General features: G+C 36.4%; 1 protein-coding gene and 2 pseudogenes across 4 annotated transcripts in view; all 3 read right to left on the reverse strand.

The window, feature by feature from the left end:
* Positions 1-27,605, reverse strand: part of HEATR5B (HEAT repeat containing 5B) — a 208,395-nt gene that overhangs the window by 97,352 nt on the left and 83,438 nt on the right. For all 4 annotated transcript variants that reach the window (XR_013164177.1, XM_077133986.1, XM_077133984.1 and 1 more), the window contains exons 20-26: positions 27,172-27,361; positions 23,733-23,902; positions 21,400-21,544; positions 15,061-15,300; positions 14,359-14,610; positions 1,720-1,901; positions 589-657 (exon numbers count right to left, since the gene is read on the reverse strand). Coding sequence is in view for 3 of the 4 variants with exons in the window: in XM_077133986.1 (XP_076990101.1) it covers positions 589-657; positions 1,720-1,901; positions 14,359-14,610; positions 15,061-15,300; positions 21,400-21,544; positions 23,733-23,902; positions 27,172-27,361 (1,248 nt within the window). In the remaining variant the exon portion in view is untranslated. The remainder of the gene's footprint in view (positions 1-588; positions 658-1,719; positions 1,902-14,358; positions 14,611-15,060; positions 15,301-21,399; positions 21,545-23,732; positions 23,903-27,171; positions 27,362-27,605) is intronic.
* On the reverse strand, positions 16,360-17,166 carry LOC143661638 (DNA (cytosine-5)-methyltransferase 3A pseudogene; annotated as a pseudogene).
* On the reverse strand, positions 16,829-20,407 carry LOC143660683 (DNA (cytosine-5)-methyltransferase 3A pseudogene; annotated as a pseudogene).

Raw genomic sequence — 27,605 nt, forward strand, 5'->3', positions numbered from 1 at the left:
AATATGCTTTGGATGTTTCTGAGATACCCTGAAGACACAATATTGTGAGAATTATCCCCTGGGACTAATTTTGCAATAAAATTTCCATATTGTGAAATTCTTTTTCAAAATAATTTAATACCTAGAAACTTGCAGAATTTTCACAATCTGTGGTTAAAAAAACATTAATTATTCATTGCTACACATTCTTTAATTACTATAGATTTTAAGATCTTACTTTTATTTAGCTACTCATGATTTTCAGATGTCTGTTTGCTTTTGGATAATCTAAGACCCAAAGACATGCCCTCAGCTACCACTGAAAAAGGAATGCAATTAACATTTACAATTTCATCATTTGATACAGAATAAAAAAGCAAACTGCGATAGTTGTACATCCAAGATAAAAATAAATATTATTTGGTTTTTCTTCTTTCTAGGAAATGATGTTAAAAAAATATCTGTTGGTGGGCCATGGTGGCTCAGCAGGCAGAGTTCTTGCCTGCCATGCCAGAGACCCAGGTCCGATTCCCAATGCCTGCCCATGCAAAAAAAAAAAAGCTGTGTCAACATTAACATTAACCACAGAAAACCGTTTTTTCTACTTACTTGGCAAGCTTTTGCTATTATGTCTGATGGAGTATCTTGTGAAAAAGCTGGTCTTAGAGCAGCTCCCACCTAGAAAAATTAATACAAGCATTTTATTTTTAAAGATAAATAATAAACATAAAGTGTCCTATGCCTTTGGAGATGAAAACACACAAAATATACCTTTGTTCCTTTCTGTCTTATCACCTCTCCCCTATCTTCCTTTTCATTTACAATAAACTCAAACTGTACCATTTTTTCTTTTGTTTTCTAGGTTATCAGTATCAAATCTACACGAATGTTGTACAAAACAGGCAATTAATCCTTTTTAACTGTCCTTTGTTTCTACTTAATACTAAATGAGATTTTCTAACAGTCACATGGTACCAGAGATGATAAAAAATAAATAAATAGTTTTGTTTTAATGTCTATATTTTTCTAACATATATCTACCAGTATTTACCTCATGGTGACTCTCACACAACCAGAGCAATTCCTTTAAAAAATTGAGTAGCACTAAAACCTCATATAGTCACTAAAAGGCCCTAGAGATCATTTTACTTCAAAAATGATCTGCTTTAAAAGAAGGTTATTCAAGACATACATATGAATATCTGACATAAATAAAGCTATAAATCCCAGAACAGACAATTATATTTCAGCTTAGAATGAAATAAAAAATCTTTTGAAAGCATTAATTCTACCAATATAAATTTTAAATGCTGTTATTAAAAATTAATTTATCCTTCAATATACAAAGGGCAATTGCTTTTTATTTTTAAAAATGTTTATTAAAGCTTGACTTAAAAAAGTAATGGTAGCAAACCCAAACACTCTTCTGAATGCTCCTTTTATCTTTTATGATATGGCTAACTACCTAAACACAAGATAGGACAGCTAGGCTAGAATTTCTATTCTTGTTTTATTGCTAATGTGCTATCAGAACTTAAAAATAGTTACAACAGTTTCAGACTACTGTTTCTTCAAATGTGGAATGACTGAAATTAGGTAACAGACAACATGACTAAAGGTATGCATCCTACATAAATGAGTAGACTGAAATTCCTAGTACATTCTTCCAGGGAGTCTTCTTTCCTTTAAAGCTCATTCAATAGATCATTTTTAAGTTTCTAAATAAATAGAAAATCTCACATTAGCTTGATACTGCTCCAGAATCACATGACCTGGAAATTCTGGCTCAGGCACAGACGCAAACTTCTTGATAATGTCTTCAAGTGCTTGGAGCCCAGCCATCCTCAGCTGGTTGCTATGATCAGTTGCAGCCATGAATGCCATACGAATCAGGTCAGAGAGATGAAGTACTAAAAGGTCATCTAAAAATTAAAATGGAGGGCAAACAGTAAAAATTTACCAAAAAGGGTAACAATACAAAAATAAATAAATTTCTAATAAAAGCAATCATGAGCTACATATTTCACTGTGTTTAAAAGCAACAAGCAACCACGTATTGTAGTTAATAGTACAATTATAAAAAAGTTGCTTATCAAGTATAACAAATATATCACACATTTGCAATTGTTAATAATAGGGTGGTATATGGGAATATTTTATGCATGACTGTTCGATAAAACCACAACTTCTCTAATAATTTTTTTTAAATGAGGATATTGTACATGGATCATGCTCCACCCAGGACAGACCATATGTTCAGTCACAAAACAAGTCTCAATAAATTACAAAATACCGAAACAATGTAATGTATCTGTTACTTGTTACAATGAGATGAAGCTAGAAATCGCTAACAGAGGAATAAGTGGAAAAGTCACAAATATGCGGCAATTAAACAAGGTACCCTTAAATAATCAATGGGTTATTTAAGAAGAAATAAAAAAGGAACTTAGAAGATACCTTGAGGCAAAAGAAAATGAAAACACAAGCCAAAACTTATGTGATGCAGCAAAGACACTGCTGACAGGAAAACTTATAGCTTTAAAATTTATTATTAAAGAAGAAGAAAGATCTCAAACCAGAGATCTTACCTCATAACTGCAGGATTTACAAAAAGAAGAGTAAACTAAGTCCAAAATGAGCAGGAGAAGGAAATAAAAATTAAAGTGGAGAAAAATGAAATAAAGAAAAAACAAAACAAAACAACTGAGTTAATCAACAAAACCAAAGTTGGTTCTTTGAAAAAATGAATAAAACTGACAAACCTTTAGCTAGACTCACAGAGAAAAAAAGGAGAAAAGACACAAGTATTTGAAATCTGAAATGGAAGGATGGACATTACTACTGACCCCACAGAAACAGAAAGGAATATAAAGAGGATACTATGAACAACCGTATGCCAATAAATGAGAAAACTTAGATGAAATGGTCAAATTCCTAGAAACATACAAACTACCTATACTGATTCAAGAAGAAACAGAAGATCTCAACAGACCTATAAGAATTAAAGAGATTTCAATCAGTTATTAAAAACCTCCCAAAAAAGAAGAGCCCAGGACCAGATGGCTTCACTGGTGAATTTTACTCAACATTTCAAGAATTATTACCAATCTTTCCCAAACTTTTTTGTTGTTGTTGTTATTAATTCTTATTTATTTATTTATTTATGAAAAATAACCTCATACAAACACAAACATTCTTATCATATAACCATTCCATTCTTGGTATATAATCAATAACTCAAAATATCATCACACAGTTGTATATTTATCATCACAATTTCTTAGAACGTTTGCATCAGTTCAGAAAAAGAAATAAAAATAAAACAGAAAGAAAACTCATACATACCATACCCCTTATCCTTCCCTTTCACCAATCACTAGCATTTCAATCTACTAAATTTATTTTAATATTTGTTCCCCGTTTTATTTATTTTTAATCCATATGTTTTATTCCTCTGTCAATAAGGTAGATAAAAGGAGCACAGACACAAGGTTTTCACAATCACACAGTCACATTGTGAAAGCTATATTATTATACAACCATCTTCAAGAAACATGGCTACTGGAACACAGCTCTATATTTTCAGACAGTTCCCTCCAGCCTCTCCATTACACCTTATCTAAACAGGTGATATCTATTTAATGCATAAGAATAACCTCCAGGATAACCTCTAGACTCTGGAATCTCTCAGATATTGACACTTTATTTCGTCTCATTTCACTCTTCCCCCTTTTGGTAGAGAAGGTTTTCTCAATCCCTTGATGCTGAGTCCCAGCTCATTCTAGGACTTCTGCCCCATGCTGCCAGGAAGGTCCACACCCCTGGGAGTCATGTCCCACGCAGAGAGGGGGAGGGTGGTGAGAATGCTTGTCGTGTTGGCTGAGAGAGAGAAAAGCCACATCTGAGCAGCAGAAGAGGTTCTCTTGGGGGTAACTCTCAGGCCTAATTTTAAGTTGGCTTAGCCTATCCTTTGCAGGGTTAAGTTTCATATGAAGAAACCCCAAGATCAGGGGCTCAGCCTATTGCTATGGTTGTCCCCATACTTGTAAGAATATCAAGAATTCTCCACTTGGGGAAGCTTTCTCACCATTTCCCCAAGGGGACTTTGCAAATACTTTTTTATTTATTCACTGTTATCACTCTGGGATTTATCGTTGCCCAAACCTTTACAAAAAATTGAAGAGGAAGGAATACTTCCTAACTCATTCTATAAGGTCAACATTATCCTAATATCAAAGCTAGATAAAGACCACAGGAACAGTATCCCTGAATAATATAGATGCAAAATCCTCAGTACACTAGCAAACTGAATCCAATGAGACATTAAAAGAATTATACATCATAAGCAAGTGGGATTAATCCCAGGTATGTAAGGGTTGTTAAACATAAGATAATTAATTAATATCATATACCACATTAATAGAACAAAGGAAAAAAACATATGATCATCTAAACCGATGCAGAAAAGGCACTGGAAAAACCTCAGCACCATTAAAAAAAATATTTTAATTGAGAAATCTTCATACAAATACAGTCCAACTATATTATACAATCAATGGCTCATATCATCACATAGTCATGTATTCATCACCATTATCATTTTTAGTACATTTACATCACTCCAAAAAAAGAAAAAAGAAAAAACTCATACATCCCATATCCCTTACCCTCTCATTGAGTATTTCAATCTATCCAATCTTTTACCCTTTATTCCTCCCATTATTTATTTTTGTTTTTTTTCTTTACTCATCTGTCCATACCCCAGATAAAAGGAACATCAGACACAAGGTTTTCACAATCACATGGTCACATTGAAAAGCTATATAGTTATACAGTCATCTTCAAGAATCAAGGTTAATGAAATACCGTTCAACAGTTTCAGTTCAATATACCATAAAATAAAAAGGGATATCTATATAATGCATAAGAATAACCTCCAGGATTATTTGACTCTGTTTGAAATCTCTCAGCCACTTAAACTTTATTTTGTCTCATTTTTCTTTTCCCTCTTTGGTCAAGAAGTCTTTCTCAATACCATGATGCTGGATTTTGGCTCATCCCCAGGATTCAGGTTCTACATTGCCAGGGAGATTTACACCACTGGAGTCATGTCCCATATAGGGTAGAAGGCAGTGAGCTCACTTGCCAACTTGGCTTAGACAGAGAAGCCACAGTTGAACAAAAGAGGTTCTGGGGGTGACTCAGGCATAATTATGAGTAGGCTTAGCTTCCCAGCACGTATTCTTAAAATACACTTAGAAAATTAGGAATAGAGGGCAACATCCTTAACATGATAAAGAGCATATATGAAAATACCACAGCTGACATAATACTTAACTGTGAAAGAGTGAGAGCTTTATTTAGGAGATCCAGAACAAAACAAGGGTTCCCAGTATTATTCAACATCGTATTGGAAGATCTAGCCAGAGTAACTAGGCAAAAAAAAAATAATAATAATAATCCTAATTGGAAAGGAAGAAGTAAAACATTCCCTATTTGCACATGACATGATCCTATATAGAGAAAATTCTGAAAAGTCCACTGTAATGCATTAGAGCTAACAAATGAATTAAGCAAAATGATAGGATACAAAATTAACATGCAAATATCAGTAGCATTTCTATACCTAGTAATTAAATCTGAAGATGAAATCAAGAAAAAAATTTTAAATGGCAACTATAAGAATAAAGTATCTAGAAATAAATTTAAACAAGACTGTATAGGACTTGCACACAGAAAACTACAAAACATTACTAAAAGAAATCAAAGAAGACCTAAAATGGTAGGGCTTTTCATGTTCATGGATTGGAAGACTACACATTATTAAGATGCTAATTCTACCCAAAGCAATTTACAGATGCAATGCAATGCCAATCAAAAAATTCCAATAGCTGTCTCTGCTGAAATGAAAAGGACAAACATCAAATTTATGTGGAAGGGTAAGGGATTCCAAACAGCCAAAGCCATCTAGAAAAAAAAGAACAAAGTTGGAGGACTTCACATTTCCCAATTTTAAAACTTAATACAAAGATATAATAACCAAAACAGCATGGTACTGGCACAAAGACAGATATAGAAATCAATGGAATTGAATTGAGAAGTCAGAAATAACCCTTCACATCTATAGTCAACTGATTTTTGACAAGGGTGCCAAGTCTACTCAATGGGGGAAAGAATAGTCTCACCAACAAATGGTATGGGGAAAACTGGATATACATACATAAAAGAATGATGATGCATACCTACCTTACACCATACAGAAAAGCTAACAAAAAATAGATAAAAAATAGATCAATAGATAAAAGAACAAAAACTATAAAATTCCTAGAAGGAAAAATAGGGAAGCATCTTCCAGGACCTTATGCTAGGCAACAGCTTCTTAAACTTTATACCACAAACATGCCTAACAAAAGAAAAAACTAGATAAATGGAATTTTATCAAAATTAAAAGTGTGCATCAAATGACTTCATCATAAAAAATACAAATATTTGGAAACACATAGCCAATAAGGGTTTAATATCCAAAATATATAAAGAAGCCCTACAAGTCAACAACACAAAGAGAAACAACCCAATTTTAAAGTGGCTTCTATTAAAAAAGTGGAAAATTACACGTGTTGGAGAGGATGTGGAAAACAGGAAGACTCATTCTTTTTTTTTTTTTTTTTTTTTTTTTTTTTTTTTTTTTTTAAAGGAAAGACAGAGAGAAGGAAGGAAGGAAGGAGGAAAGGGAAACATTTTTAAACATTTTCTTGTTTTATTGTATTCTGTTTCTCCGTTTTTGTTACATGGGGTGGGGCCGGGAATCGAACCGAGGTCCTCCGGCATAGCAGGCAAGCACTTTGCCCGCTGAGCCACCGCGGCCCGCCCCTCATTCATTTTTGATGTGATTGTAAAATAGTACAGCCACTGTGAAAACACTTTGGCAGTTCCTCAGAAAATATAATGATATATGATCAAGCTAACCCACTTCTTTCAATTACCAAGATACCCAAGACAAATGAAACCAGGGATTCGAACAGATCATTGTCTACCACTGCTCATAACAGCATTATCCACAACTGTCAAAAAATGGAAGTAATCCAAGTGTCCGTCAACAGATGAACTGATAAACCAAACATGGTATATAACCCCAATGGAATATTATTCAGTTGTGACAATGACAATGAACCTTGAAAACATCATGTTGTATGAAATAAGCCATACAAGAAGAGACAAATATTATATTTATCACTGAGATGGAATCATTTGAAAAAGCACATTATAGAGTCAGAAACTGGAATACAGGCTATCAGGGGACAGGGAAGAGTTAGGGAATAGGCAGTTAATGGGGAACTGGTACAGTACAGAATTCTGTTAGGAGTGACAGAGAAGTTTTGGTAATGAATGATGTAGAGGGCAGCACAACATTGTGAATGTAACTAATACCACTGAGTTATATATTTGATTGTGATTAAAAGGAGAAATTGTAGGTTGTATATTTTTAACTAGAAAAAAAATTTAATAAAAATCAATAGGACTATGCAACAAAAAGTAAACACTAACAAAAAATACAGAATACAGTTAACAGCAAAACTAATATAATAATGTTTCACCAATTGTAACAATGTACCACACTGAAACAAAGTGTTAACAAGGAAAGCGGCGCATGTGAGGGGAGGTATATTGGATCGCTATATTTTCTACATGATTTTTCTGTAAATCTACATAGCCTCTGATATTATTCTGAATAATAACAATTACAAGGATACCCTTTCAAGAAAATTTCTCTATTAATCATTCAAGAACATAGATAAATCTTTGCATAACATGGCAACAAAGATGACATTTAGGATATACAGTGATACCTGAAGTGAAATAACTAATTACCTTACTGGTTTTAACTCTTTTAGAACAGGGATCAGCAAACTTTTTCTGTAAAGGCTGAGCTGGTAAGTATTTTTAGCTCTGCAGTCCATATGGCCTCTGTTGCAATTCAACTCCGCTACAGTAGTACCAAAGCAGTCATAGAAAATAGGTACTCAAATGGGCAAGGCTGTGTTCCAATGAAACTTTACTTACAAAAACAGTTAGCTGGCCTGAACTCACTGTGCTAAGGAAACTCTGTATTGCAGAGACTGAAAAGGACTGGGCGCTGGAGCCAGGAATTGAAGTGGTAGGATCAAGGAGATGAATGCTCCTAAAACCCGCTGGACTTTCTGTAAGAAGAGAGCAAGCACCACCCCACAAAGTGACATAGTATAAGAAGGGCAAGGCTTTTCTACATGCCCAGGGAAAGTGGCATTATGACAGGAAGCAGAGTGGCTACAGTGAGCAGACAAGTCTGATTTTTCTGGAAGAAGGCTAAAACAACAAAGATTGTGCTGAGGCTCAAATTTGTTGAGCCAAACAGCAAATCTACGAGAATGCTGGTTATTAAGAAGTGCAAATATTTTTTCTTTTTTTATTAATTTTTAAATTTTTAAAAAATATATAACAAACACAAACATTCTTAACTTACGATCATTCTGTTCTACATATATAATCAGTAATTCACAATAGCATCACATAGTTGCATATTCATCATCATGATAATTTCTTAGAACATTTGCATTAATTCAGAAAAAGAAATAAAAAGATAACAGAAAAACATTCATACATACCAAACCCCTTACCCCTCCTTTTCATTGATCACTAGCATTTCAAACTAAATTTATTTTAACATTTGTTCCCCCTATTATTTATTTTTATTCCATTTGTTTTACTCGTTTGTTGATAAGGTAGATAAAAGGAGCATCAGACACAAGGTTTTCACAATCACACAGTCACACTGTGAAAGCTATATCATTATACAATTATCTTCAAGAAACATGGCTACTGGAACACAGCTCTACATTTTCAGGCAGTTCCCTCCAGCCTCTCTGTTACACCTTAACTAAAAAGGTGCTATCTATTTAATGTGTAAGAATAACTTCCAGGATAACCTCTTGACTCTGTTTGGAATCTCTCAGCCATTGACACTTTATTTTGTCTCAAGAAATGCAAACATTTTGAACTGGGAGGAGACAAAAAGAAAAAGGGCCAAGTGATCCAACTCTAAGCTTTGTATTTTGTTTTATTATGACAATAAAGTCTAAAGGTTATGGTCACTGTTCTAGTTTACTAGCCGCTGGAAAGCAACACACCAGAGACGGATTGGTTTTTAATAAAAGGGGATTTATTTTGTTAGTTCTTCAGAGGAAAGGCAGCTAACTTTCCAATGAGGTTCTTTCTTATGTGGGAAGGCACAGGATGGTCTCTGCTGGCCTTCTCTCCAGGCCTCTGGGTTCCAACAACTTTCCCTGGGGTGATTTCTTTCTGCATCTCCAAAGGCCTGGGCTGAGCTGTGAATGCTGAGATGAGGGATGCCGAGCTGCTTGGGCTGTGCTATGTTGAAGTCTCTCACTTAAGCACCAGCCAATTAAATCAAACATCATTCATTATAGCAGGCATGCCTATTAGCTGACTGCAGATGTAATGAGCAATAGATGAGGTTCATGTACCATTGGGTCATGTCCACAGCAACAGAACTAGGCACGTTCACCTGGCCAAGTTGACAACTGAATCTAACTACCACAGTCACTTAAAAAAAAAAACAACTCATTACCAAGAAAAACTAGGTATAATAAACTATTACCAGAATTTCTGCGGAAATTTCTAAGCCAGAAGGAACTGGATTAAAAGGGACCCAACTATATTATGCCAATGTAAAAATCAAAAAAATAAATTAAAATAAAAAGGCCCATTATTCCTCTTGCACTCTCTGTCACCTAAATCATTAAGTCTAGGAAAACATCAATCCACCAGATAAAAAACGAGGCATCTTCCCTGGCAACGTGAGATATGACACCAGGGATGAGCCTGGCCCTGGCATCAAGGGATCAAACTGCCTTCCTGACCAAAAAGTGGAGAAGAATTGTACCAAAATGAGCTATCAGTGGGTGAGAGAGCTCAAACAGAGTCGAGAGACTATTCTGGAGGCTACTCTCACACAAGCTTCAGCTAGATATTGCTATTTACCACGGTTTGCCAAACCTTAACCAAAAGCATTCTTGTTAACCCTAAAGAATATCTAGGGTTCCATCTGAGATTCTACAAAAATTTCATGCACTTTGATTACTTTCCAGAAACCTACAACCTCCAGAGGGGTTCCCAGGCCAGATAAGTCCTGAAATCCAGAGGGGCCAGCCTCTGCAGAACATCAACTAGTTCTACCCCCCTATACCATATTATCAACACCCCTTCCAACATGAAAAAGTTAGAAAGGGCATACCCCAAATACACCTAAAGACTGGGAGAAAGAAGAGTGGAAGAGTTATAACAGAGAAGATAGGATTTAACAAATGAATATGTTATGCTGAATCACTGCATTAATATTTCTTTTAGTCTCCAGTATCTTGGAGTAGATAGAAGGAAAAAAATCTAAAATTGTTGAGCAATAACCCATACCAAACTCTGAAATCTGTTCTATAACTAATTGCTGCAGTGTACTTTGAAATTTATTGCTTTTTTGTATATATGTTATATTTCACAATAAAAAAAATGTTAAAAACAAAGAAACAAAAACTAGGCAACTGTCCCTGGAATGAGAGTGGTGCTTTCCCCAACAATCGGTTTTGTTGCTTAATCTCTACCTCCAACCTTCCTCACATTGAGACTTCTCTTTTTTCTGAATCCAAGGAGATGAATTCCCAAAGGGGTGGAAGTGGGAAGGGGGAATATATACATAGTATAAAATAGGGAGAGATTTAGGGAGCTGATAGCTTATTTTATTACGGGAGTAGTAATTCCCTACAAAAAGCACAGTATATTGGCAGATGGGGAAAAGAAGATGATGTAAGAAAAGCCTGGGCAGTGCATTAATGGGTCAATAGTTTTTCATTTACCATCCACGACTCTTCAGAATCCAAATACGAGGTAGTGGGTGCTGGAAAGGATCTTTCTTCAGTCTAACAGAACAAAGCACACCAGACACTGGAATCCAGGAGCTGTTATATCAGCTCACCATCTAGCTGCAGTGTGAAGTACCCTCAAATACAAGGTCAGAGAACATGGACAATCCACCCCTTAAATAGATACCATCCCGTACTGTAAGCAAATACCAAATATGCAGAGTTCTCTTCTCTTTTGAGGTTATATACAGAAATAAACCCATGAAAAAAATCTTAGGAAAAAGAAAGCTTCTGAAGATTCGGAGAAACAGCTAAGCTCTTAAAACAATTCTCTATAAAAACTAGAACAAAAATTCAGAAAATCCTGGAGGTCACTCTTACGCAAGCTTCAGTTAGACATTTATTACCTATCATAGCTTGCCAAACCCCTATCAGAACCATTCCTGCCATTATAAAGAAAACCTAGGGCGTTACATAGATTCTACAAAGGTTCCATGCACTAGGGCAACTTTCCAGAAAGCTACAACCTCCAGTTGGGTCCTGAAATGCAAATGGACCAGCCTCTCCAGAACACCAACTAGTTCCATTCCCACATCCCATATTATCAACAGCCCCTTCCAACACGAAAAAGTTGGAACACCCCTAAAGAGTGGGATACAGATTAAAGATGATGGCGGCATTATACAGAGAAGTATGAGTGCTGAAATCAGTGTACTGATATTTCTTTTAGTCTCCAGTACCTCAGAGCAGCTAGAAATAAGTCTAAAATTGTGGAATTACAACCCATACCAAACTCTGAAACCTGTTCTACTACTAATTGTTGCAACAAACTTTGAAATTTATTGCTTTTATATATATATATATTATTTTTCACACACACAAAAAAGTCAATTGTGATAATAAATGCACAGTTATATGATGATATTGTGAACCACTGACTGTACACTTTGGAGGATTACATGGTATGTAAATATATAATATATATTCATTAAAAAATTTGGAAAATCATTTGGCAACTTCAACAGGATACAAAAAAAATCAAGGCTGTTGTGGAATAAGAAAAACCATAAAGAGTGAAAAGAATATATAACAAAGGTAGGAGAAATTCAGAAAAAAATTATAGGGAAACTAAAAACAGAAAAACAGACCTAAAATCCACAACAGAGGCAGAAAAGAGTCAAAATTATCAGTGAGAAACAGGGAAAACTTATGAGGATATCTGAGCATACAGGTTGAAATTCCTGACAAACAGTGAGAGAGACAAAAAGCAGCTAAAAATTCTACCAACCTAAGAACTTCCACTATTCCTTAAATAAAGTAAGCCCGCTTATGCTTCCATGCCTTTACAAATTCTCTTATTCTCTCTGTTTATAATAAATCAGGGTGGCAGGCAGAAAAATGTCTATACCTTAAACCCTGGAACGTAAGAATATGTTACCTTACTTGGCAAAAGGGACTTTACAGATGTGATTCAGGTTATGGACCTTGAGATGGGGAGATTATCATAAATTATTATTATCATCACAAATTATCTGGGTGAACCCAATGTAATCACAAGTCCTTAAAAGCAGAGGACCTTTCCTAGCTGTAGTAAGGGACAGACAAATGACAACTGAAGAAGGATCACAGAGAACACCAATGTTGCTGAAGTTAAAGATAGAGGAGGGGGTCATAAGTCATGAATTGCTGGCAGCCCTGGAAGTGGGAAAAGGAGAAGAAATAGATTTCCCCCTTCGAGCTTCCAGAAAGAAATGTGGCTCTGCTATCACCTTGAGTTTTAGACTAATGAGACCCATACTGAACTTCCAACTTCCAGAACTGTAAGACAATAAACTTGCATTGTTTTATACCATTACATTTGTGATTGTTTGTTACAATAGCAATAGAAAACTAATACAACCAGACTCTCCATTTCTCCCTGTCTTTAAAACCCAGCTTCCAAATCACTTGTGAGGTCTTCCTTGGCTCTTCAGGAAATGAATACTACTTTTTTATGTTTCCCAAAATACTTTAACATACCACTATTGGAATAATCATAATTATGTGAATGATAAGGCTGTCTGTCTTCAAGGGTATGGAATATGTCTTCTTATTCTTTGTATTCTTAATGTGTAGCAAAGAACAGATTTAGCAAATATTTGTTGAATAATTACATGAATAAAGACACTTGTGTTCATGGTATATTGTGCAATAACATAACTTGGAAGACATTTTCAACTAATAGACTTCCATATTATTAATTCATACAATTTGTCTTTAGATATTTAATAATGACAGGGTGATATAGAGACAAAAAGAGACAGGACAGAGAGTCTATTACTCTATTACCTCTCTTAGCCTTTCCAGGTCTTAATTTATAAAAATGAAGATACTGAACCTAATTTGATGATAACTCTGTAAATGCCCTAAAATATATGATCCAATGTATGTGGTATAAAAAGCTTTTTTTTTTTTGCCATGTAAGTTTTTTTTAATTTTTTATTAATTAAGAAAAATTACAAGAAGCACAAACATTCCCAACACATACACTCAGCAATTCATAATATCATCACATAGTTGCATATTCGTCGTCATGATCATTTCCCACACATTTGCATCAATTCAGAAAAAAGACATAAAAAGACAACAGAAAAATAAAACAAGAACAGGAGAAAAAAAATTTACATACCATACCCCTTACCCCTCGCTTTCATTGATCACTAGCATTTCAAACTAAATTTATTTTAACATTTGTTCCCCCTATTATTTATTTTTATTCCATATATTCTACTCATCTGTTGACAAGGTAGATAAAAGGAGCATCAGACACAAGGTTTTCACAATCACACAGTCACACTATGAAAGCTATATCATTATACAATCATCATCAAGAAACATGGCTACTGGAACACAGCTCTACATTTTCAGGCAGTTCCCTCCAGCCTCTCCATTACATCTTGAATAACAAGATGATATCTACTTGATGCATAAGAATAACCTCCAGGATAACCTCTCGACTCTATTTGGAATCTCTTAAAAAGCTTTTTAAGATAAAAAGCAGTGAAGTGTTTCAGTAATAAACAGTTTCCTCCTATTCAAAAATATCTACCAGCATTTCTAAAACCTGAGAATTTTTCATCTGTCATGTCATTAATGAATTCTGACATTCTTCACAGCTGGAACTGCAAAGTTCAATTTATTTATGCACCTTAAAGTTTAACCATCTCTTTCATATTAAAGTGCTAAAACTAGGACTCTGTAGCAAGGAAACTATGTTATTGTTATCATTATCCAATGACAGATGTTTAAGATACATATTCTTCTTTAAGCTATCTTTCAAATATGAATGATGTAAAGAGAGAAAATTAAGGCAAAAGGCAAGGGAAGTTATCATAACTGAAAGGAATAGCCTAAGCATGTTATATAGCAGTAAATAATTTCAAACATGTATAAATACTTTCAGGAAAAGAAGTACTTATTTGAAATTTACTTGTAGGGTTTTGTAGTTTAGCAGAACGTGCCATGGCAAGATCAAAGTGAGACTGGTCTGCATTCTCACACAAATTGATGATCCGACACAGGCAGTCAGCAGCAAATACCCGAGTGGCCCAGCGAGGTGCCACAAAGGGTTTTGATTTATCTTCTTCACCTAGTGTGGTAAACATGGTATCATCATCCATCTCATCTTTCTTTTCAGATTCTTCATCTTTCCCACTACCAAAAGGAGTTGCAGTACTCATATCTGTAACAAAAATAAAAGCATATTATAGGAACATCACACCTAGAAAAACAAGATGCTTTAGAAGTAACACTAATGTTAGAAGATTTCTAATTAAAATAAAAACCTAAATTCTTACCCTTTGGAAAACAACAGTTTACTATTTTTTTTAAACAAACAACAAAGAAAGGACAACATAAAACCGTTTTACACATTTCACTAGCTTTACATACTATGCTGATACTACAGAGTAACTTGAGATTTTATATATGAAAATTTACTGTAAACTTGGTCAATTCTCAAAAACGTAGGAAAATCATCAGATTGTAATATACTCTAATCTTCAACATTTTCATAGGGATTTATTTACAGATTAATTATTAGTATTTTTAAAGGCAAGCTCAAATACATCTATATCAAAAGTAAAACAATTTTCATTATTTTAAGAACATATTTAATAGAATAAATACATACCACTAGAAGCTGCCAAAACATCCTTACAGAGCATTAGCCAATGGGAAAGTTTTTCTACTGCCAGCGATGAAAGCATATGTCCCAAAGTGTCATGAATATCAGAACACAATTTTCGATCTGTCTCTCGATCAAGCATTCCAAAAAGAAGTCCCTCAAGACCAGTTTCTGTTATATTAACACCTTGGTGCCGGCAATGGATATCACTTCTAGAACTAACCCCAGGTGCAAAAGAACTGACATCTGTAAAATAATTTTAACAGATAAGCTTCTTTAGGATTTTGGTGAATACTTTAGTTAACAATTATAATAAAGACCAAGACTTAGATGTAAATTCACAATAGCAACCAAACCTGCTACATATAATTTAACATGGTACAGTCTCCAATTTACAATTTAGGACTAGAATTTAATCTGACAATAAATATAAGACTCTGATTTAAGACTGATTATTCTGAGGTATTTTAAAGGAATCTCCAGGGAATGCTGAATAAATGTTATTCACTTCTAAGAACAAAACATGTGGGGGGGGTGCAAAGGTAGTTGAGTGGTAGCATTCTCGCTTGCCATGGGGGAGACCTGGGTTCAATTCCCGGCCCATGTACTTTCCGCCCCCAAAAACAAACAACCAAAACAAACAATCAAAAAAATAAAAACAAAAATAAGAAAACAAAAATTCAACAAATGGTGCTGCAATAAGGGGATACTCACATGGAAAAATAATGAAATGTGATGCCACCACACCTTAAAAATTAGGAAAACCCTCTCTAAGGACCTAGCATATAATCAAAATATTAGTACTATGAATAGTGGGTAGATTTCTTGTTATCTAGAAAAACTTTTACTCTTACAAGCAGCAGCAGCAGTAGAAAGAGTCCCCTGAAGAATGAGGACTGCTAGGCTCTGTGGAGTCTATAGCCCTCTGAATTCTGAAGGTAGTAACAAGAAGCATACAGGCTGAAAAGAGGCTTTTTTTAAGTTGGATGGCTCCAAAGACAGAAACACATTTGGGAAGAGAAGAAAACAAAAAGATTTGATAAAAAATAAAAGGGGATGGGGAGAGAGGAGGCTCGGTTTTGTTTCCAAGTAGTTTAAACATCAAAAAATCAAGAGATGATGTCCACTCCTTTTTGCAAGGCAAAGCCTTCCAGTGTTTCCACATCAGTGGTTTTCCTTTTAAATTCCTTTTTCTCTTCTGGGTGCTGGGACTTTCCCCATCCTCACGGCCTTGATGTTTTTATTTTTTTTGTTTGGCGTTTATCATTACCTTTGTGTAATTGTCTCCGTTTGCCCTTACGTCCCTTACACACAAGGAAAACACTCCTTCAGTGGTGTGAAAAGGTGGCAGATGACCAGCACACTCCATGACTGGCCCAGCAGTCTCTGCCTCATCAAGCGGCTCGTGCTGGAGATGACCATACAGTGAGAGGAAGCCAAACACTCTTTGCATTTCAGTGCACAGTAAGATGTCCTCTTTTTCCTTCAGGAAGGGGGGGAAATGCTGGGTTCTGTCTTGCTTTATGGAGTTTGACTTAGTAGTAACGGTCCTCACTTTGTTGAACCTGGCTATTCTGCCATGCCCCAGACACTCATGCAGCTCCAGCTTATCACTCATAGTGGATGCCAATGGTCTGTTCATATCAGGAAGGTTAACCCAGAAATAGTGGGCCCTGTGTACAGCTGACACTTCTTTGGCATCAATCATCACAGGGTTGGACATGAGAAATCGTGAGATATCTCTCTTGTCACTAATGCCCATGGCCACAGCATTCTCAAAGAGTCAGAGGAAGGGGTGGTCATTCTCCTTCCTTGGGCCAAGTGTCATGCATGAGGTGGAAGAGCTCCAAGAAGAGCTGGTCAATGCCCTCATACAGTCCCTTGCGGGCAAGGGTTGATGAATGAGAGGTCATTGCCAGGATTGTTCACAATCACCAGATCGAAAGGGCCCCATTCCTGGATATGCCTCTGCAAGATGCTGCAGATGTTCCCGACCTACACGATCTTGTCTGGGTGTGACACCATGCCCAGCATGATCGAGTTCTTGTACACCTCTGTGGCCATGCAGCAATTTACTTGGATGCCAAAGTTCTTCGGCACCAGGAGCCCTGATCAATTCCATCAAAAAGAGATACAAGGGCGGGCCATGGTGACCCAGCAGGCAGAGTTCTTGCCTGCTATGCGGCAGACCTGGGTTCGATTCCTGGTGACTGCCCATGTCTAAAAAAAAAGAGAGAGAGATAGCACCTGGATGGACTTCCTCTTCTCAGCCGGGACAGGTGGGTAAACCTTTGCAGGGTCAAATTTCTGGTCGTGTTTATTGGCAAAGAATATCTGGAGCGAGAGGGCCAGTCATTCTGCCACCACAGCAGCCCATATGTGCCCTCGCACCCATACATGCAGCAGTACCAGAAGTCTTCCTTAAAGGCCGCCTGGGCAGCCCCCGGCCGCACCAAGAGATCCATACACTCCACACAAAAGTACCCACAACAGTTGTTCCCGCACACGTGCACCTCTCACCTCCCACAGCAGATGGTGTAGTGGCTATCATCATCATACTGGTATGCATACTGGTATGCACACTCCAGGAAACAGTATTTGCAATTCTGGTACATTCCTCTGATGGAGAGGGGGTGTCCTAGGATGACGTCAAGATTCCCACAAGAGATGCAAATATCCTCAATGTTCCAGCACTTTTGCCACACTCTGTACACCAGCTGCTCTCTCGTGCATTCATCGATAATCTCCTTGACCTTGGGCTTCTTGGTTGTGCTCTTTTGGGGCTTTTTGGCTGGTGGGATTGGTGCATAGGCAGCTGCCTCAAGTTCAACCCACACGTCTGTGTAAACTTCTTTGTAGGGATTCTTCTTCTCTTCTGGGGGCTCCAACCTTTGGGGCCAGAGGGCTGGAAGCCCCAGATACCCATTTGATCATTTGTTGATTCTGTAGCTCCGAAGCTTTGGTGGTGTCACTCTTATCGTTGTCATGCACATGGGGGACAGTTTCCCTGTGCAGTTGCTGGCCACCTGCAAGACCTCGTACATGGCTTTGCGGAACGTGGGCTGCGTGTTGTAGGTGGTGTGGTGGAATGTACTGCAAAAGGAGCTCAGCAGCAGCAGCTTCTCAACACACACTACTGAGGATTTGCTGTCCCCGAACCACATGAGCCAGAGCATGCCTTCAACTGCTCAGTTCCAGCCCATCATCAACCAAGATACAATGCGGCCTGGTCACCTGGAGAAGCCCCACAGTTTACCCCACAATAGCTCCCCAGTGCCAAAGCCCCAGCCATCCTTATATTTAGTTCATCGTCAGTGGCTTTGGTGGTGTTCTTGTCCCCAGCCTCGGGCCCCACAACTACAGTGGGGTATGTAGGGTCTGTGGGCTGCTGCACGGCAGGAGGGCTGGCCTCCTCTACCTTCTGAGACTCCCCAGACCCCTTCCACAGCATTCAATTATTGCAGTTACCTTGGCTTTCTTCTCAGCCCATAAGGCAGGTACCGCCCCTTTGAGGTCCATCTCTACAATGCAAATTTTATGGCTACCTATCAAGCCATAGAATTTACGAGGACATTAAGTGATTAACCACTGAGGATGAATTCCTAAAATTGGGAAATTGCTAGGTCAAAGGGCATGCATATATTGAAAATTTTTATAGCATACAGCCAAAAATCCCTCTGGAAAATTTGTACCACTTTACACTTCCACAAACAGCTAAGAAATTTCCCTTTTATTCACAGCTGTCCCAACGCTGTTTATAACCATTACTTTGAATCTTGGTCAGTTTTATAGATGAAATATACTATCTTATGGTCGTGGTAATTTGAATTTATTTAATCACTAAGGGTTAGGATATTTCATATATTGGTATATCTTCTTCTTTTATAAAATACCTATGTCATATACAGAATTATAAATTTCTACTTTTTACAGATGCAGAGAAGACTTAACATAGGTATCCTTAGAAAGGCCTCTTACCAGGTTAGCTGTTGGCTGGCATCTGGGAACTTAGATTTGGGGCCAGTTCTCATTATTCTCTAATAAGAGGGGCTCATGTACCTAAACTGTTAGTATAAACAATATGGTTCATGGTCAAAACTTGCTTTCCTTCTGGGAGTCTAAAATTTTGGTACATGCTAGGTACTGAGATTCTAACAAGCTTCCCTAGGAAATGAACTTTCATATGTGTTCTCAAAACTAGCTGCAGGGGGGAATTCAGCACATCTTGTGTGATTCAACTAGGGGAGGACTCTTGGAAACTTGCATCTCATTTTCTCTGGACTTCACCGATACATCTTCTTCCTTTGCTGATTTTGTTAGTAGCCCATCGCTGTAATAAACTACACCTATGACTGTGACTATATGCTGAGCGCTGTGAGTCCTTCTAGTGAATCACTGAACCTGGAGATGGTCTTGGGGACCCCTGACACACTGCTTTGTAAAAACTCAAAACACATTTTAAAAAATACACAATATACATACATACAAAAACACTAATAAAGAAACAGCCTTTGGCATATGTTCTAGTTTGCTAGCTGCTGGAATGCAATACACCAGAAACAGAATGATTTTTAAAAAGGAGAATTTAATAAATTGCTCATTTACAGTTCTAAGGCTGAGAAAATGTCCCAGTTAAAACAAGTCTATAGAAATGTCCATTCAAAGGCATCCAGGGAAAGACACCTTGGTTCAAGAAGGCCAATGAAGTTGAGGATTTCTCTCTAAAGTGAGAAGGCACATGGTGAACAGGGTCAGGATTTCTCTCTCATCTGGAAAGGCATGTGGTGAACATGGCATCATCTACTAGCTTTCTCTACTGGATTCCTGTCTTATGAAGCTACCCGGGAGGCATTTTCCTTCTTCTTCTCCAAAGGTTGCTGGATGGTGGACTCTGCTTCTCATGGCTATCTCGTTCTGCTTTGCTCTCTCTGTATCTCCTTCATTCTCCAAAATGTTTCCTCTTTTATAGGACTTCAGAAACTAATCAAGACCCACCCAAATGGGTGGAGACATGTCGTCACCTAATCCAGTTTAACAACCACTCTTGACCAAATCACATCTCCAGGGAGATGATCTAATTACAGTTTCAAGTACACAGCATTGAATAGGGATTAGAAGAAAGGGCTGCCTTTACAAAATGGGATTAGGATTAAAACATGGCTTTTCTAGGGTACATACATCATTTCAAACCAGCACAACATATAATTTACAAATATTTTTCTCTATCTTGGTTTGTCCTTCAATTTTAACTACGGTAAATGACACAAAGTTTTGAAATTTTACATATATATGTCAGGGGAGTTTCTATGCTTATTTTAGTGCTGTGTTTTCTCTCCAAAAACCTGTAATGTTTCTTGGTAGACTTTTTTTTTTTTTTTTTTTTTTTTTTTTTTTAAAGGAAAGACAGAGAGAAGGAAGGAAGGATAGAAGGAAGGAAGGAAGGAAGAAAGGGAAACATCTTTAAACATTTTCTTGTTTTATTGTATTCTGTTTCTCCGTATTTGTTACATGGGCTGGGGCCGGGAATCGAACCGAGGTCCTCCGGCATAGCAGGCAAGCACTTTGCCCGCTGAGCCACCGCGGCCCTTGGTAGACTTTTATAATGAACTTATTTTTTATTACAATATAGTATGTTCATTAGTAGGAAAGCTCTTACTACACTATGCTAAAATTGAAGTTATTTTTGTATCTTGCTTCTTAGGTATCCCAGCAGCTTCCAGACATTTTATAGGTAAAATAATGATCTCTCATAAGAGGGGAAATATCTGTCAATAAAGCTCTAAAAAACCTGATACCACCTACTTCTAGAAACCAAAAGATCAGGCTCAAGATCAAGCTATGCGTAAAATCCTCCAAAAAGCACAAAGAACCAAAAAAACCAAAGACCTATCTTTTGCTACTAAAATATCAAGTGATTGTTCACAGTTCCATTGATCACTTTGTTCTCACTTAAAGGAAAAGTCATATCACAAAATACTTGCTATTATCAAAGACTAGAAGCTTCTGTGTACCTCCAAAACATAGTTTCTCTTTTTAGAAGTGTATTAGTGGTACAGGGCAATATTCCTAGGATTATTCACCCACTATATAGCTATAACATCCTATAGGGATGGTAAAAGCATCCTGATACTAAATGATACACAGTATTTTAAAGCTGTAAAATTTTAAAAATGTAAAACTACCACGAAAAGTGTAGTGGAATTTTAAAAGCAGTAACAGTTTTTATTCAGAAGAATAAGAAATCTGGCCATATTTCATCATAAAATGTTATTCCATAAGTGATATTCATTTGGAATGTGAAAACATTTAAACAAAAAAAGAATACTGATCAATAACATAACTTACTGGTGCCACTGCTCTCCTTGTCCCCTGCATTTTTCGCTAGGCTCATGGCATATTCACATACTTCGGCTGCTTCTCTTTGTGCAAGTTGCCGAAGACATGCCACAGCTGCCCGTCGAAGTAATAAATGAGAACTACATAAATGAACCTGAAAACCATAATAATTTTAGAGAAATTGTTTTTAAAAGTTGGAATTCTTTAATCTCATTTGCTTAATGAATGTACAAGATAAAACATCTTACTTATGAAATAGCTCTTCATTTAACAACCACACAGTATAAATACAGCCAAATAGTACTCTTTTGGAAATATTGATAAAAATAATAATAAAATTAAGAATATTTTGTAGTCAAAATAGCTGCCCCAAGAAATGGGCACTAAAGGCCATACAACGTACTTAGATGAAAATCCAGAAGGATCCTTGCACATATTTTTGAAATGGGCACTAAAGGCCATACAACGTACTTAGATGAAAATCCAGAAGGATCCTTGCACATATTTTTGACATGGGTACCAAGTCCACTCAATGGGGAAAGAACAGTCTCTTCAACAAATGGTGCTGGGAAAACTGGATACCCACATATAAAAGAATTAAAGTGTACTCCATACCATATATAAAACTAATTAAAAAGGATCAAAGACCTAAATAAAAGAACTAAAAACACAAACTCGTAGAGAAAAAACATAGGGGAAAATCTTCGGGATCTTGTATTAGGTAACAGATTCTTAGATTTTACATCAAAAGCACATGCAGCAAAAGAAAAACTAAAACTTCACCAAAATTAAAAATGTTTTGCATCAAAGTTATCAAGGAAGTGAAAATAAAACCTACAGAAAGGGTGAAACAACATGGAAATAACACATCTCATGAGGATTTAATATCCAGAATATACAAAGAACTGCAACAATTCAACAACAAAAACAACAACCCAATTAAAAAATGGGCAAAGGCCTTGAATATGTAAAAATAGACAAATGGCCAATAATCACATGAAAAGAAGCTCAACATTATCACACATTAAGAATGACAATTCAAAACTATGAGATTCCACTTCACATCCACTAGGATGGCTATAATTAAAATCAAACAAACAAACAAACAGAAGAGTACTGGCAAAGATGTGGAGAAATAGGAATCCTTGTACACAGCCGATAGGAATGTAAAATGGTGCAACCACTGTGGAAAACAGTTTGGCAATTGCTCAGAAACTTAAACATGGAACTACAGAACTGCCATGTGACCTGACAATTCCACTTCCATATTAAATGCACAGGATAAGGAAAGAGTTCTGAAAACTTCCAAGGAAAAGCAACATGTTACATACAAGAGAGTCCCAATTAAATTGAGTGCTGATTTCTCCTCAGAAACCATGGAGGCAAGAAAGCAAAGGGTTAAAATACTTAAAATGCTGAAGGAAAACAATTGCCAGCCAAGAATTTTATATCTGATAAAACTTTCTTTCAAAAATGAAAGTGAGGTTGGGCGGTTCAACAGTGGCTCGGTGGCAGAATTATCACCTGCCACGCTGGAGACCTGGGTTCCATTCCCAGAGCCTGCCCACATCAAAAAAAAAAAAAAAAGAGAGAGAGAGAGAGAGATTAAAACATTCTCAAATAAAGAAAAACTAAGGGAGTTCATCACCACTAGATCTGCACTACAAGCAATGTTAAAAGGAAAGGACATTAGACAACGGTCCAATGTAACATAAAGAAATAAAGACATGAAGTGTCAATAACCATTTGGTTAATTATAAATGCCACTATTATTGTATTTTATTGTCTGGTATGTAACCACTTTTTACTTCCTACTGGTGCTAAAATGCAAATGCATAAAAAGTAATAATACATCTAGGTTTCTGACCTACAATGTACAAATACACAAATGGTAACAAGTACAAAAAAATGGTTGAGGGACAGTGGTATGCAAAAAGTATATGTGAATGCTATTGAAGTTAAGCTGGTATCAAACCATATATGACTGCATTTATTTAGGATGTTAAAATTTTAACCTAATGGTAACAATGAGGAAAACAGATGAAACATACATCCAGATAGAAATGAGAAGGCATTCAATGTGGTACAACACAAAAAAAACAAATATATATAAAAGTAGGTATTATCAGAAGCAAGGGTCAAAAAAGAGATAAGATGTATCTCAAGACTAAATACCAAAATGGAAGAAGTCCTGTGTTATCACTATGACTTCAAATATAAACGGATTAACCCCACCAGTTAAAAGGAAAGTTCATCTTTTGTTTTGTCCGCATTGCAGCTTCTAGGAAACATATTTTGGGGTTCCCTAAATAAATCAATGAATGAGGCAGCTTTATACTTACACAAAGGCTGGGAACAAGACTAGACAGATTGACATGCCGTGGTGCAAACATGTGAAGCTGCTGAAGGCAAGATATGGCAGCTGCCTGGACAAGAGAATCTGAATGGTCCTGGGTTATTGCACAACCAACCAAACAAGAGGAACGAATTGTGGAAATTGTTGAAACATTCCCTAGTAGCAAAATAAAAGGAAATGTAAATTACACTTATTAGTAGCTCCAAATATACTCTTAGAAAACAATTATATCCTAAATAATTCCTCCCACTTTCCATTATTATTCAGACTATTTAAAAAACAAAAAGTCTACTAATTCCATAGAAATGTTATCGAAATATGAATGTATTCGGATGGTGATAATGCACCTTCCTTAGATTCAGTTGAGTTTACATTACTGGATAAACTGTATTGTCTTTTAAATTCATTATATTATTTGAAAGAGCTACAAGAGTTCTTTCTCATTCTCTCCTTCTCCACTGAACCAATATTATTACTTTAAACAATTTCAAATATTGTTTCCCTAAAAAGATTAATGGTAATTATCACACAAAACATTGGGGAAGATAAATTGTAATATTAAATACTTCTACATAATAATTTCTTAATTGGAAAATATAAGTGATTCCAAAATCTTACCAACTTAAAACACAACCATTTTATATAGGACGATTTTATATATAAGACCAATCAAGGAAGCTGTAGAGTCACATAAAAGTCATATTCTAGTTTTGAAATATGCATTGCCTCATTATCACATCAGAATGCACTTATAAACACTAATGCTTAATCAATGGAACTTATTTATTCTTCCCACATTTCTGTGACATTCAGGAAGAAAGAACTCTACTCACTTTTCTGAAGAGGACCCTGACTCCAAAGAAAGAGACACATATATCCCATATTTTTCAACTCCTAGCATTATTCCTTTAGACCTTATTTTATTCCTTTCTTTTTTCTCTACTTTCTTTTTAAAATATCTGTCCAACTGGAGGCAACATAGCATACTGGTTTGGCAGGTTGAATTACATACCCCAGAAAAAAACATGATTTTAGTCTTTTTTTTTTTAATTGTTTATTTTTTTATTAATATATATTATATATTCACATACCATGCAATCATTCAAAGGGTACAATCAATGGTTGACAATACCATCATGTAACTGTGCATTTATCATCACAATTGACTTTTTTCTTTTTTTGTGTGAAAAATAACATATATATACAAAAAAGCAGTAAATTTCAAAGGCCACTGCAACAATTAGTTGCAGAACAGATTTCAGGGTTTCATATGGGTTACAATTCCACAATTTTACGTTTTTACTTCTAGCTGTTCTAATTTACTGGAGACTAAAAGAAATATCAATATAATGATTCAACAACCATACTCATTTGTTAAGCTCTACTTCTCTATATAACTCCACCATCACCTTTGATCTTTCTCCCACTCTTTAGGGGTATTTGGGCTATGCCCATTGTATATTTTTCACATTGTAAGGGGCTGTTGATAACGTGGGATAGGGGGACAGAACTGTTGACACCCTGGAGAGACTGGCCCTTCTGCATTTCAGGACTTACCTGGTCCAGGCACCCATATGGATTGCAGGTTTCTGGAAAGTTACCCTAGTGCATGGAACGTTTATAGAATTTCATATAATGACCTAGGTGTTTTTTAGGATTGGATGGAATGATTTTGACTGGGGGTTGGCAAACTATACCAGGTAACAATGCCTAACTGAAGCTTGCATAAGAGTAGCCTCTTGACTCTATTTGAGCTCTCTCAGCCACTGACACCTTATTTGTTACACTTCTTTTTCCCCTTTTGGTTAGGAAGGTATTATTGATTTCACAGTCCCACAGCCAGACTCATCCCTAAGAGTCATCACCTACACCACCAGGGAGACTTTCATCCCTGGATGTCGTGTCCCATGTAGGGCGGAGGGCAATGGTTTCACTTGCAGAGTTGGGCTTAGAGAGAGTGAGGCCACATCTGAGTAAAAAAAGAGGCCCTCCAGAGGTGACTCAGTTGGGCTTAGGTTTCCCCAGTGGTAAAGTTTAATAGTTCCACATTTTTTCTCCCATTCCACAAGAGACTTTGCCAATATGTTTTGCTCTTAATCTTTATATTAACCTCATACCTTTGGAAGTGAGTCCAATGTAAATAGGACCTTATGGAAGAAGTTATTTTTAGTTAAGTTGTGGTCAAATGAATCGGGCTGGGCTTTAATCCAGATTATGGAGCCCTTTACACGCAGAATGAAATTCAGACATAAAGAAAGTCAGGGGAGTAAGAAGCTGGAAGTGAAAAGAATCCAGAAGAAAAAGGAGAAAATACTGCCATGTGCATTACCATGTGAAAGAAGAGGCAAAGACCCAAGGATCACAGGGAGCCAGCCCCAGAATGCCAGTCGTCAGGGAGAAAACATTGCCTTGGTGGCACCTGGATTTTGGACTTCTCCGTAGCCTCAAAACCGTGAGCCAATATATTCCCATTACATTAGCCAAACCACTATAAGGTATTTTTTTAGCAGCTGGGAAACTAAAACAGTGAATACAGGCAATGGAAAATAATCTGGGTTTGATCTCTGGCTACAACCACTGACTGGCTACAAATAATATTGGAATGATTCTTAACCTCTCTCAGCCTCAGTATTTCATCTCTAAAACAGAAATAACTGCATACTTGGGATTGCCAGATTTAATGAGGTAATGCACATCAAAATCCTTGACCCACTGAATGAATTTAATAAATGATGGGGGGAAGGAGAGAGAAAACTCAGAAAGTGATTTATATAATCAGGATAAATTCATAATAATTTAATGTCTTTAATGTTTAATTTAACAATTGATAGAATTATTTTCATGGGACCAGTAAGAAGATGGGCTTTAGAATCATAAATCTGTCACTCACTGGTTGTGTAATTCTAGGCTGGTCACTTATCTTCTCTGAGCTTGCTTCCTCATAGAAAAATGAGGTAATACTATCTACTTTATGGTAGATTCTGATCCTTAGAGTTCCATAAAAAAGCAAAGCAAAGGCCCAGAAAGACAAGTGGATGGTACTCAAAGCCAAAGGAGCTCAACTTTTATCTTGGTTTACACTGGAGGTCCAAACATAATTTCATTTAGAGTTCTCTGCTCATAGTTTCAAGAAACATTGTCATAGTGGGATAAGGATTAAATAAAACAACACATGTAAAAGAGGTCTTTGATAAATTATAAGAATTCAATACAAAAAATTATTATTACAAAAATATCTTTGGGCCACGGTGGCTCAGCAGGCAAGGACGCTTGCCTGCCATGCCAGAGGACCCGGGTTCGATTCCCGGTGCCTGCCCATGAAAAAAAAAAAAATATATATATATATATCTTTAAGCAACATGATGTTAACATTCAGAAAAGATAAAAATTAACTAGTTTCTTTAATTTCGAATGCATTTACTTACCTTGTAGTTCGGGGCCAACGGTAGTTATTATTGCACCTAAACATCTACCCAAACACTGATGGACTTCTGTATGTGAAGGTGGAACTGTCAAAAGCAAGGTAAGAACTAGAGATAATGTTGGTTCCACATATCCACGATACATCGGGCCACTAGAATCCACTATCAAAGCAAGTGAGTGAAGAGACCAAGTCTGGAATAAAATGTAATTTTATTTTAGATGTAGGAATAACTAGAGTATACTGAATTGAGGTTTTAAATGAAATTCTGAGAAAATATTAACTTTTTAAAAAATATTTTAGTTTTTAATCAATGATCTAGAAATGCTCTAAAATATATCCCTTTAAAAAATGGTAAACAGTCTGGATTTATAGTAACCAAGATGGTGGAATGATACATTCCAGGGTTCAAGCCACCATAAAATCTTTGAACAACTA

Source organism: Tamandua tetradactyla, chromosome 17 (genome assembly GCF_023851605.1).
Source record: "Tamandua tetradactyla isolate mTamTet1 chromosome 17, mTamTet1.pri, whole genome shotgun sequence".
Classification (NCBI taxonomy): domain Eukaryota; kingdom Metazoa; phylum Chordata; class Mammalia; order Pilosa; family Myrmecophagidae; genus Tamandua; species Tamandua tetradactyla.